A 14,681-nucleotide genomic window follows, 5' to 3' on the forward strand; every position below is an offset into this window, starting at 1 on the left:
TTGTATTGATGTTTACGACAGTTTATTTCCTAAAAAAGCATTTATTTTGTAAATATTGAACAAAGTATTTAGACAAAAAACTAATAAGACTTTTTCCAATAATGAAAGAGAAACCAAACATTGATTCATAAAAACCCATTTGTATGGTTTTAATCAAATGTAACATTGTTGTATCAAAAAGTAAGTAAAAGTATAATTATGCAAATAGCTGAAGTATGAACATAATCATAGTAAAATGATAATATCTGTAGATGTATGATTAGGAGAGAGGCAGTTTGTTTAAACATACCGCTTGTTTGTTGTGATTTGTTCACGACTAGAAGACATCATCATAAACACAATAACTAAAATCATAAAAGTGTAGCCATTAAAACCCAATGCTATAAAAGCAACATACACATTATGTATATTCACCATTTATGAATGGAATACAACATTCATTAAAAACATCATTCAGTCATTTTTACACAACATTCATATAGTTAACTAACCGTTCCAAAAAAAACTACTGAACCAAACATTTCAAATTCGGTAATCGAATCTGAAAAAGTAAAAAAAATCAATTTTAATTATAATTTTTACTTGAACCCTTTTGAACCTTTAATACAACTTTTTACAAATACATCAACTTCTATGCATTGAAATAACCACAAACAACAATTGCATAACCTTTTTCTTAAGCTATTTCACCATGTTTAATCTTCAAACACTTTCCAAATGAAAATAATTTCTACAAGCACAATGGACAAGTGACGTTTTCAGCAGTAAAATGAAAGGAACACGGTAAAATAAAACATTGTTCTTGATTTTTCAAACGATTCATTCTGTAGTAAAGGATTAACTAACAAACAAGTATACGTGCTTGAGAACTGTTTAACAAAAAGCCCAAATCATATTGTTCATATAATTTCCTTATCAAAATTGTGTTTTATGATCTCTCTCCAACATAACTTAACTACGTGTTTTATCCTAGGTCCAAAATAGTATTACTATCTTTTTATGGACTGCTTATATTCACCAGAGGTAGGCATGTTGATTAATATCCTTAAAAGGCCTTTACAAACGTCATCAAGGCAGCAACCAGGATAAGGACAAAGGAGGGGAAGGCCTGGGTTCCTGCACCTGTCATGGGTAGAAAAGACAGAGTTAACACATGTCAATAAACGAAAGTGAAAAAAGACAAGTAGACAAAAGTAACACAGGTAAAACAAAGGGGAACAAACAAAACAAAACAGACAAGGTAGCAGTGGCAGAACGGAGCATTTAGCTATCAGCTGGAATTTTTCTTCTCAAAGCAAGCTTTAACCTTCGTTGACTTGTTGTAAACCCATGCATTCTTCATACCAAAAATACTTTAAAGGGTATAAATAAGGGGGCTATAAATATTTTGCTATCCGACGTCCGTCTGTCCGTAAGCGTTTTGCATTTTCTTACGTGCTATCTATTCTCGCCAAAGACCACTTCTTGCTAATGCACTGTTCTGTCATTTTTCGTTTATACTAATCATTTTATGTGTTGATAAAACGACGCAATAATGCACTTGTCAGTTTATTGTTACGTCAATTTTCGTTGCGTCATTTCTCGTATATGATTTTGTTAATAAAATGACGTAACAATGTACTGGCGATGAATGTGTTCTTACTATTGGTCGTACGAAACTTCTCCAAAACAACTTTTTGAATTTTGACCAACCTTGACACAAAACATTATTGGGTAATGGGAATTCAAGTTGAAATAAAGGGTCAAGCCCTCTTTTAAATGTAAAAAATTCAAAAATATTGAAAATTTCGTGGTATTTGCCATAAGGTCAGAAAAGCTGAAATTTTTGTGTAGGCATACTTAAGTAGCGTTAATTCAAGTTTTAAGAAATGAATTAAAAAAAATTTCTATTGATCGACATAGCAAAGGAAAACTGATCGGTCGATAAATAGTAACAATTATTAAAACATCATTTCTTATCATTTAATAAAACATTCTCAAATCTTAAAACTTGAGGTGTCATTGATCAAAGATATAAATAATGTAACTGAAGTGATGCATATGAATGCTAAACAATACCGCAACAATATTCAAAATGGCTGTGCCTTCAGCTGATGCAGAGCTTTTGAGCTGAATTTAATGAATGAAACACAAATAGTGAGTTAAAATCTGAACCGGCTGAATTGAAACCGAAAGGATGGCTAGTGATATTATTCAATGTGCAACAAGATTCTTTAAAAATAGTTTTAATGTGAGATAGATTGCTGAAAACATGCAACTGGGCATAACCACGATGCAAGAAGACGCGATCATGGAGGAAAGTAGTTGATATGTCGACAGAGAATAGTATGTATGAGCAACTTTTGTAAAAGTTGCGGTAACTAGATAGCCAGTGAGGTACTTAAATGGTATACCTTCCGTTTGGAATACGCTGCTCTGAAGATGGGAGCTGACGCACTACTCATCACTGTGCTCTACAATGCTTATTCTGATGACCGATCATGTACGCGTGTTTATTTAAAACTCATCGTTAGCAGTGTTACCGTAAACATGCATAGAACTATAGGTTCTTTATAACGATTCCTGAAATTAGAACAGCCAGCCTCGCCATTAATGTTGATCTTCGCCTCAAGCATACTTAATTTTCAATTCAGTGAATTAATTTATGTGTTTTAAAGTTAAACTTTTAATTTTTCATATTTATAAAGTTGTGTTTTGTTTGCTTACAATTAAACAGACACAACTTTATATTTAGTTGACATTGTCTATTTTGGAAATTCTCGTTCTATAAACAGTGTTCAATCAGTAGAGAAAAGTAAATCGGGCAAAAATATCAAAGAAATTTTTCGACCAATCAGAAGCGCCAATATATCTTCTATTTAATTAATATTAAATGATTTTCTAATCATGATCCCTAGGGGTAGGGTATGGTCAAATTGGGGGTCAACTCTAAATTTTGCTGAGTTCCCTGAGGTTACTTACTTGTACATTTGGCTACGACGTCCTGGAGACTGGTCTTGATCTGGTCATACGCATAGTTCCCCTCACACACAGTACTTAAGCCCTTCAAACAGGTCTGAAGAGTCTTTGCGTCTTCACTGAAAAACAATCAAGATTTTCTCTAAATCAATTCAATTTTACTTCCCATTTCGAAACATTCAACGCTGCATGTGTGTTAAAAAAGAGTTCGACATTTCTTTCAAATTTTTTTCTTTATAAAAAAAATAGACCTTGTGGAGTTTCAAGAAAGGTCAACTATTTAAAAAACAATGTGTGAGGTGCAGATGAAAAATAAAAATAAATGTGAGTATATAAATAGTATACTTTTTGTGTTACTGTGGACACCAACAAAAATAGAGGCCAATGGACCATAACGCTAATCAGAACAACAGTTTATGTCTAACAAGTTTTGTTACACCCAAACATTTGACAAGGCATAAAAGCAACATATAAAATGTAGATCATGGAAACCCTATTTTTGAAGATATAAGATGCGTCGATAGACCAATCTTATTAATCTAGAAGGCTCAATGTATCAAGAATAATAAAACAGCAAGCTTAGACCTTTTTCTCAACAAATGGTTGTAGAGAGGACACCAATGAACCACTTTCATATTTTTCAGATTTTTAAATCTTCAAAATAAGTCTGCAGCTGCGCAGTTGTTTAAAGGGATTAAGAAGGCATTGTCCTGTTCGTGTATGCATAATTTGCATACAAAACATGTTTAATCTTATATTTAAAGCTTTTATACCTCTTGGCAACAGTTTTGGTCAGTTTCGGTCAGAAACAAGCCAGTTCAAGAAATGTTTACATTCTTATCCTCAAATGTACAAGATGGCCGCACACCCCCTTAATGTAGAGTCATCCAAACAAAAAATAAACACGACGCGAAGTTCTGATAAAAAACTGACTTGCTACTTATGCAATGGTTTTGAGGTTACCAAGGAAATAATCGGACTATTCCTGCGTGCCTTATTCTAATCAATCTACAATAAATCATTAAAATACCAGCTTGGCTCAGGCATACTGGCTCCTGTTGTGTCAATTCCAGCATCCTTGTAGCAGTTCTGTAAGGGTCCGGTACATTCGCCACCACCTTTAAATTACACATAACAACAACTTATTTTGCACGAGAATATTTTAAAAAGATCAAAAATAAAATATAAGCCGTCTCTTGACTGAGCGCTGTTCAATACAACCACGTTATAGAGACCTAATGAATTCCAAATATTCACTTTAAACATATTAGAATTGCCATTCATCCTAAGCGTAAAAGAGGTAAGAAAAAAATGAAAATACAAAAAAAAAAATATATATATATCAAGGTTTATATTTGTTTTCAAGTAGATTTAGTCTCTATTGACAACTATTTAAGGATGTCATTTGAAATTACTTAAACAAAAAAATTTAACAAAAGCATAAAAAGATTATTTGATCACATGAGCCTGCATATATAATTAATTATTTTAAACCTTTTAGGGAAAAACATTTTTGTTATAATTAGAACAATGTCATAACTTATTTGAAATAAAACTAGTTGACTTTGTGGTAGGCAGGTGTGTTTTGTAAATGATTAAGATAACTAGAACTGTCCTAATGGGACTACTACCCCGGCAAGGCTAATTTCAGATGGGACAAATAATTGAATTGAATTGAATTAAACAAAATTCTAGAATTGTAAAAAAAAAAGTTAAAGAAAAATTTAAATCAAAATTGTCAGAATTTCACTGTAAATACAAATGTATAAAAGTAATACATTTACAAATTTATGTATCTGATGATATTTTTTAATTAATTGTTTTAAAGAAAAACCAACAAAAAGACAATAACCCCTCCCTTTGCAGTAAATGGAAATACCGGTAGCCAAGCAATGCTCTTCTGTTGATAAAACTTTGAATGTCTTTCTAATAAAAGTCTTGACAGATGCAATTAGTTGTTTCAAAATTTCCCCACTTTCTCCTGGGTACAATGGAACTCCATATCAGAAAATTGATCCCATAAGACTATGATTTTCTTTGATGAGCTTGTTAAATTTAATAAACTCCCAAAACATTACCATAATTACCATACTATGTAAAAAAAAAAAAAAAAAATTTAATAATACAAACAATTTTAAAATTGCCAAAACACTACAATCATATCAGTAATTTTGAATTTCATTTAAATTAATGCCTTATAGGGTCACTTCATCAATTTAGTTGACTAATAAATTTAAACAACTTCTAAAAATAGTTAACTTCTTTATCAATAATGATATTATTTATTTCCTTATAATGATAAAAACTTTTGGTTTACATGAAACAGTTTTAAAATAGCCCCAAAACCACTGCCCATTTTTCAGATTATCAATTTCCCCTAAACACATGGTCCATCTAAGCCATGGCTAAGATAATGGCCCCCTTGGGACATATGAATTCAGCCACACTTGTCTTTGATGTTCTTATTAGCTCCTAAGAATTTATCATTGACAAACATAAATTTTGCATTACCAGTTGATAGACTACTTATAAAAAACAAATTTAGTTAAGACATAAAGACAAAAAACCTCCATCTGGGTGTATTTATATAAATATATTTCAGAGTGTTTTAATACTATTAGTTAATTAATAAAATCTGTAAGGATTACCTCCCTTACTTTTCAACATCAGAATAAGGAAAATAAAAACTGTCATAAAAATCCTTAAATCTTGTCTGATCTTAAAAAAAAATTGCCGGTGCACATCTGCAGATGGTGATCAACATATGTACAAATTTTCATACTGTTCCATGCAGTAGTAAAAAATTCTATAGGGGGGACAAAGTTGCGTCTACAGACAGACGAACAAACGGACAGACGGACAGGGTGAAACCAATATAGCCCCCTAAACTTCGTTTGCGGGGATATTATTAAATTCTTATTGTACATGAACGGTCTTTTTTACCCTTTCTGCTCCGCATATGAATTGAAACTTTGAATTACCTGCACACAATGATTTGACAGAATTAAGCGCGGTCATGCTACTCTGAAAGTTTTCATCCGAAGTACAGTTCTCCTTGATGGGCGCAAGGCAAGTCATAACTTTTTGAAAATTCCTGAAATGATAATATTTATATATATATAAACAATTAAATGCTTTCTTTTGTGATTCATTTGGGATATGAAGGTAGCGACATTGCAGGAAAAATACATAACCCAGGTTCTGTAAATTTATCCTGCGATGATCGCTTCTTTCATAACCCGCATGAATCATAAAAGAAGGCATTTTATTGTTTATATCTACATCTTTCTTTAACTAATTAATAAATTGATTATGAAATGTTGGTAAAATTAACTAAATTACTGTTAATGTACACAAGTGCGTTAGCTAAAAGAAACAGCCAAATTGTCTCCTCTGAGACTTTGAGTCTGGCATCATCAATATTATTTCGTGCAGTCCGTGATTTTACTTAGGTCGCTGTAGCTTCAGACCAATAATAAAAGCATCACATCACTTAGAAATCCCTCTACATGTATAAACAGGGCGTGTCAATTTCAGTCCTGTCTTTTCAGCCGCTGTAGATTTCGACCAATCGATAAATGGGGCGTGTAGATTTCAGTCTGGCTGATTCTATACAGCTATGAATTTATGAATTAACTATAACTTTCCGTAAGATATAGAGGAAATTATACTTTGTATATATATATATATATATATATATATATATATATATATATATATATATATATATATATATATATATATATATATATATATATATATATATATATATATATATTGTGATAGATTTTTTCAAATGCAAATGTCATACCTGTGTATATAAATATATAAAAGATATAAAATAATTTACAATCACATTTCGAATTCCAGACGATGAAGGAAGTAAAAAAAATCTCAGTAAATGTTAATCAGAATTTCTTAAAACGTTAAAACGTACGTTACTCAATTTGTGTGCATACACCGCTGAAGTTCAATATATGAACGTATAGCAAAAATATAACATGACAATATTAAACTAAAACAGCTAAAACAAACGAAATTGCCCACAGTTATCCTACAGAGAGATCTAAATTATGCAGAGTTAACTAACATTTTGGTTATAGTAAATATAATCTTTACTGCAACTTCAGGTAATCAAAATCATTCTGTCTGAAAATTTAAAGACTTACGAGCATGTTGCTGCCATATCGGTCGACCCAGCAAGCTGTTGAAAGCCAGCCAGACAGCCCGTTGCAGCTTGAAGATCGCATTGTGCAGAAGCAAGATCTGAAAATAATAATTCATTTTATGTTTATAGTGTCCTAAAGTACATGTATTATCATAAAAATCTCCAGTTTTTCTTTCTTCTAACCTCATTACTAACGTACATACAACAAACTCTGACACCGTACATTAAGTTTCAACTGAAGGTTTATTGGTATTACCTTAAAAATTGAATGTTCTCCACACAGATTGAAAATTGAAATAAAACGATAATCTAATATGAGTATATATCCAAACATGAGATTGGAAAATATGTAAAAAAAAAAAAAAAAAAAAAAAAAAAAAAAAGTTAAAAAAAAAATGACATTTTGCATGAAAGCCTTGTATTTCCATTATTTCACACAATATTAAACACATTATTCAGTCAAGGAGAAGTGCATTTTAGAGTTCTAGACCATGCGCGGGTCTAGAAGAGGATTCGGGTTCAGTAGTAATGCAGCTTGAAAGTGATGCTACTCTAATGAAATAATTTTACACTCCGCCGGGGGGTTGCGAGATAATTTCAAGACTTATCAGAGTTATCGAACATTACTGAGGATCTGAAACATAGAAGCGTCCTGTTCTGTTGACTTGCTCGTCCGTCCTTACAAACAGCTCTCTACATGTATGCTTGCTTTTAATGTCAGAAATAATGTTGTAAACCAATAATTTTGGTGGACAGCATTTGTATCTCTTTGTCCGGAGTCGTACAAAGTTCATGGTCAGTGGGGTTTTCCATAGAGCTCCCAGCGATTATCAAACCAGCGTTTGCAGAATGCTCCGGTTGATCGCTGATAAACCGGCTTAATTCTTCATTTGTGCGTACGCCGATCTCGCCTTTCCAGACCGCCGAAAAATTCGCCGGTTTTTTTTTCCAAATATAGTTAGATGATGAAATGACATAAAAAATGTAAATATTCGATAATAAATTAGCATATTCATTGATTGTATGCCATAGTGAAACAAATGTTTTTTCATAACGTTATAATTACGGTATATCACCAGGAGATGCCCCTGAAAATTTCGAGCCCCAAATATAAATTCTAAATTTTGAATTGCGAACTGCGTTCTAGATAGAACGCAGTTCACTATTCAATTGCATATAAGCCAGATTCTTTTAAATCTAGAGATAGCTGCATCACCCTATTTTCAAAGTGGTAGTGAAATACCACTAGTAGATGTCCCTGAAAATGTTGGGCCCCAAATATGAATTCTAAATTTTCAATTGTGAACAGCATTCTAGAACGCAGTTAACTATTCGATTGCCAAAAGGCCAAAATTTCAAAAAGTAGAGAAGACCACCTCACCAAATGTTCATGGTGGCAGTGGTATACCACCAGGAGATGCCCCAGAAAATTTCGAGCCCCAAATATAAATTCTAAATTTTGAATTGCGAACTGCGTTCTAGATAGAACGCAGTTCACTATTCAATTGCATATAAGTCCGATTCTTAAAAACTAGAGATAGCTTCATCACCATATTTTCACAGTGGTAGTGAAATACCACAAGTAGATGTCCCTGAAAATTTTGGGCTCCAAATATGAATTCTAAATTTTGAATTGCGAACTGCGTTCTAGAACGCAGTTCACTATTCAATTGCGAACTGCGTTCTAAAAACCGATTGCCTCAACTGAAGGTTTATTGGTATGATCTTAAAAATTGAATCTGTTCTCCACAAAGATTAAAAATTGAAATTAAAAGATAATCTTTTTGAAACTTTTATTCCACTCAACGCCTCATATCAGGCATAAAAGTACAAACATAATCCAAATTTTAAACATATAGAACTGGTTAACTTAGTATGAATGTACAAAAAAACATATATATATATATATATATATATATATATATATATATATATATATATATCTATATATACCTTGAGTTTACAGATGTAGGAAGATAATATATTGTTGTATTTATTTTTTAAAAGCTGACATTTTACAGTATTTATTTAATCTGATTAGAACATATTTTTCATGGCTATTCAGGAGTACTAAAAAAAATTGATGTTTCTAATTTTGCAATCACTATTAAACAAATTATAGAACTCATCACTTAGCTCTCTTTAATTATAGAAATCACACACTTTTTCACTTTTTCCTATGCGAAATAACCTACCAGTTCCAATTGGCAGTCTAAGAATACCACGTCTGAATTTGCAAAATGTATACATGAGTTCAGCAGTCAAAACACAAAAATAGTTCTCAAGGCCAAATATTTAGTCTTATTAACTCTATAGTTTAAACAGTTTAATTAATTATGTATTTGAATTTTCCATTCATCAAAAAATAGATTTGTAAAGTATTGTGTCACAATTTTAGATAAATGCAATATATATTCAGCAGGGAGATTAATTTCTCCAACATAAACATAACCACAAGAAGTTAAAACATCTTTAACACAACATAACTATTTCGAATGATAAAAATCAGCAACAACATCAAGTTTTATATATAATGTCATAAAGGTATACATGAACAAATGGTTTCAAGACATATGAGAACATTACTGAGGATCTGAAACCACTGAAGCAGATTTGCTCGCCCGTCGTTACAAACAGTACTCTTCCCATGTTAGTATTAACAAGCTGTGGTTGCATTTCATATACCAATAATTTTGGTGAGCAGCAGTTGTATCTCTTTGTCCTTAGTCGTACAAAGTTCATTAGATTTTTCCAGAGAGCGCCCAGCGATACAATCTCAGGTGACAGGGGACGGGTTTTTTTTATACAAATCACTGTAGTCAGGAGATGAGTGTCCGGTACTCTGTAACTAGAATTTCCTTTGTTCCCATTCAGCAAAAGTACCTTCAATTCACTCGTCATAAAGCCAATCGCCATTTTCTGAGGAAAATTGCAGTACTTGTAATGGGTAGCCTTTTCTACAAAGTGGTTTTTTTCGAGATTTCGACCCTTTCATAAACCCTTTCATATTTCTTTTGCATGATCTTTCGGCTTTTTAGATCTTCCCTAGCTAATTCCCTACAAAGGGTTGACCTTCCGTGCCTTGTGCATGTTGCACCATCACATGTCAGAAACTTACCGGTGTATAGTTTACAATGTCCCACCCACCTACTTTTTGTGTCATTTTACATGTACCTCCTGTCTGTAACTTGCAATTTCACTGTGTAAAATCAACACAACAGTTATAGCCGCAAATTTCGCATTTTACTTCTAATTCCAATGTACTTTACTTTTAGGGGGTTACATATTGCATATCAATTTCAACAAGAGACATCCCTCTAACTAATGATAATCATTAAAAAAAAAATTCATGAATTTTAGCAGCACTTATAAGCCTTCAAGTACAGCAACTCTCAATTTTACAAAAATAATGTATCCGAAACTGTCCCTTGCACCTCGGATAAAACGACTATTTATCAAACCGGCGTACGCAGAATGCGCCGGTTGATTTGTGGTAACCCGACTTAATGCTTCATTTGATCGTTCGCTGATGTCGCCGGTATGGAAAGACGATCTTTTTTCAAGTATCATTACATACACAATGATTTTTAAACATTATAAAATGAAATAAGTACTTCACGTAATGAATTTATAGCCTAATATCAAGATGTTGAACTGCATAAAAGGTGCACAAGAAGGTGGGGGTTATACATAACGTAACGATTGAAAAAAGAAGTTAAAGAAGTTGACAATTGGACAGTGTTAAAAACATAAGAAATTATTTATTTTTGTAATTTTAGAATACAGGGTGTTATACATTCAGCTGCTCCTGAAACCTATTTTGTTTTGGTTTCCTTAAATAAAACTTGATAATTCGATTTTATTTCATGTTAAAAAATATACACAAATAATTTTTTGATAAGTCAGTCCCACCCATTCCACTAAAAAAGATGCTGCATGCTTCTCTTTATTGCACATTAACCCTCGGTCTCTGTTGAGAATACATGCCTTTTCTCTAAATTGAAAAATCAATGCGATACAACCCAGAGTAAAGGACCCTTAACTTATGTCTCGGTCACTTAATGAAACAGTATGTACACCTCTCTGATGATTAAGTTATAAGTAGCAACTGAACACGGCTGGTCAATCCACAGACCGTCACACCAATGAATGTCCGATATGGGTTTGATCGGGCGTTGTTACCTCCAAAGTTTAACAGAAATGAATTGTCGTTACCAAACGGTTACAGTACTGACCGTATAGCTACATGTACGGGCGCAGGGGAGATTTTTTTCTGTTTATTCGGTGTTCGATCATTTTTGTACGTAATAGCCCACCTCAATTTTACAGTGTTAAGAAAAATTGTCTGTTAGCATTCAACATATCCACTGCTTCTATGAACCACTTGGTGCATTTAATTACCATCAAATTCGGATTAAGTAAACAACGCTTGTATTGATGTTTACGACAGTTTATTTCCTAAAAAAGCATTTATTTTGTAAATATTGAACAAAGTATTTAGACAAAAAACTAATAAGACTTTTTCCAATAATGAAAGAGAAACCAAACATTGATTCATAAAAACCCATTTGTATGGTTTTAATCAAATGTAACATTGTTGTATCAAAAAGTAAGTAAAAGTATAATTATGCAAATAGCTGAAGTATGAACATAATCATAGTAAAATGATAATATCTGTAGATGTATGATTAGGAGAGAGGCAGTTTGTTTAAACATACCGCTTGTTTGTTGTGATTTGTTCACGACTAGAAGACATCATCATAAACACAATAACTAAAATCATAAAAGTGTAGCCATTAAAACCCAATGCTATAAAAGCAACATACACATTATGTATATTCACCATTTATGAATGGAATACAACATTCATTAAAAACATCATTCAGTCATTTTTACACAACATTCATATAGTTAACTAACCGTTCCAAAAAAAACTACTGAACCAAACATTTCAAATTCGGTAATCGAATCTGAAAAAGTAAAAAAAATCAATTTTAATTATAATTTTTACTTGAACCCTTTTGAACCTTTAATACAACTTTTTACAAATACATCAACTTCTATGCATTGAAATAACCACAAACAACAATTGCATAACCTTTTTCTTAAGCTATTTCACCATGTTTAATCTTCAAACACTTTCCAAATGAAAATAATTTCTACAAGCACAATGGACAAGTGACGTTTTCAGCAGTAAAATGAAAGGAACACGGTAAAATAAAACATTGTTCTTGATTTTTCAAACGATTCATTCTGTAGTAAAGGATTAACTAACAAACAAGTATACGTGCTTGAGAACTGTTTAACAAAAAGCCCAAATCATATTGTTCATATAATTTCCTTATCAAAATTGTGTTTTATGATCTCTCTCCAACATAACTTAACTACGTGTTTTATCCTAGGTCCAAAATAGTATTACTATCTTTTTATGGACTGCTTATATTCACCAGAGGTAGGCATGTTGATTAATATCCTTAAAAGGCCTTTACAAACGTCATCAAGGCAGCAACCAGGATAAGGACAAAGGAGGGGAAGGCCTGGGTTCCTGCACCTGTCATGGGTAGAAAAGACAGAGTTAACACATGTCAATAAACGAAAGTGAAAAAAGACAAGTAGACAAAAGTAACACAGGTAAAACAAAGGGGAACAAACAAAACAAAACAGACAAGGTAGCAGTGGCAGAACGGAGCATTTAGCTATCAGCTGGAATTTTTCTTCTCAAAGCAAGCTTTAACCTTCGTTGACTTGTTGTAAACCCATGCATTCTTCATACCAAAAATACTTTAAAGGGTATAAATAAGGGGGCTATAAATATTTTGCTATCCGACGTCCGTCTGTCCGTAAGCGTTTTGCATTTTCTTACGTGCTATCTATTCTCGCCAAAGACCACTTCTTGCTAATGCACTGTTCTGTCATTTTTCGTTTATACTAATCATTTTATGTGTTGATAAAACGACGCAATAATGCACTTGTCAGTTTATTGTTACGTCAATTTTCGTTGCGTCATTTCTCGTATATGATTTTGTTAATAAAATGACGTAACAATGTACTGGCGATGAATGTGTTCTTACTATTGGTCGTACGAAACTTCTCCAAAACAACTTTTTGAATTTTGACCAACCTTGACACAAAACATTATTGGGTAATGGGAATTCAAGTTGAAATAAAGGGTCAAGCCCTCTTTTAAATGTAAAAAATTCAAAAATATTGAAAATTTCGTGGTATTTGCCATAAGGTCAGAAAAGCTGAAATTTTTGTGTAGGCATACTTAAGTAGCGTTAATTCAAGTTTTAAGAAATGAATTAAAAAAAATTTCTATTGATCGACATAGCAAAGGAAAACTGATCGGTCGATAAATAGTAACAATTATTAAAACATCATTTCTTATCATTTAATAAAACATTCTCAAATCTTAAAACTTGAGGTGTCATTGATCAAAGATATAAATAATGTAACTGAAGTGATGCATATGAATGCTAAACAATACCGCAACAATATTCAAAATGGCTGTGCCTTCAGCTGATGCAGAGCTTTTGAGCTGAATTTAATGAATGAAACACAAATAGTGAGTTAAAATCTGAACCGGCTGAATTGAAACCGAAAGGATGGCTAGTGATATTATTCAATGTGCAACAAGATTCTTTAAAAATAGTTTTAATGTGAGATAGATTGCTGAAAACATGCAACTGGGCATAACCACGATGCAAGAAGACGCGATCATGGAGGAAAGTAGTTGATATGTCGACAGAGAATAGTATGTATGAGCAACTTTTGTAAAAGTTGCGGTAACTAGATAGCCAGTGAGGTACTTAAATGGTATACCTTCCGTTTGGAATACGCTGCTCTGAAGATGGGAGCTGACGCACTACTCATCACTGTGCTCTACAATGCTTATTCTGATGACCGATCATGTACGCGTGTTTATTTAAAACTCATCGTTAGCAGTGTTACCGTAAACATGCATAGAACTATAGGTTCTTTATAACGATTCCTGAAATTAGAACAGCCAGCCTCGCCATTAATGTTGATCTTCGCCTCAAGCATACTTAATTTTCAATTCAGTGAATTAATTTATGTGTTTTAAAGTTAAACTTTTAATTTTTCATATTTATAAAGTTGTGTTTTGTTTGCTTACAATTAAACAGACACAACTTTATATTTAGTTGACATTGTCTATTTTGGAAATTCTCGTTCTATAAACAGTGTTCAATCAGTAGAGAAAAGTAAATCGGGCAAAAATATCAAAGAAATTTTTCGACCAATCAGAAGCGCCAATATATCTTCTATTTAATTAATATTAAATGATTTTCTAATCATGATCCCTAGGGGTAGGGTATGGTCAAATTGGGGGTCAACTCTAAATTTTGCTGAGTTCCCTGAGGTTACTTACTTGTACATTTGGCTACGACGTCCTGGAGACTGGTCTTGATCTGGTCATACGCATAGTTCCCCTCACACACAGTACTTAAGCCCTTCAAACAGGTCTGAAGAGTCTTTGCGTCTTCACTGAAAAACAATCAAGATTTTCTCTAAATCAATTCAATTTTACTTCCCA

At 32.6% G+C, this 14,681-nt stretch overlaps 1 protein-coding gene across 3 annotated transcripts in view; it reads right to left on the reverse strand.

Moving 5' to 3' along the window:
* LOC136272660 (uncharacterized) overlaps positions 1 to 14,681 on the reverse strand; it is a 42,673-nt gene continuing 27,992 nt past the window's right edge. The window contains exons 8-11 of one of the 3 annotated variants that reach the window (XM_066074640.1): positions 14,517 to 14,632; positions 3,989 to 4,076; positions 2,968 to 3,077; positions 1 to 1,122 (exon numbers count right to left, since the gene is read on the reverse strand). In XM_066074640.1, the coding sequence (XP_065930712.1) occupies positions 1,046 to 1,122; positions 2,968 to 3,077; positions 3,989 to 4,076; positions 14,517 to 14,632 (391 nt within the window). In that variant the 3' untranslated portion in view covers positions 1 to 1,045. Of the gene's footprint in view, positions 1,123 to 2,961; positions 3,078 to 3,988; positions 4,077 to 11,555; positions 12,678 to 14,516; positions 14,633 to 14,681 lie in introns of those variants that run through there. The other 2 variants (XM_066074639.1, XM_066074641.1) reach the window with 2 other exon arrangements.

This window comes from Magallana gigas, chromosome 2 (assembly GCF_963853765.1).
Source record: "Magallana gigas chromosome 2, xbMagGiga1.1, whole genome shotgun sequence".
NCBI classification, from domain to species: Eukaryota; Metazoa; Mollusca; class Bivalvia; order Ostreida; family Ostreidae; genus Magallana; species Magallana gigas.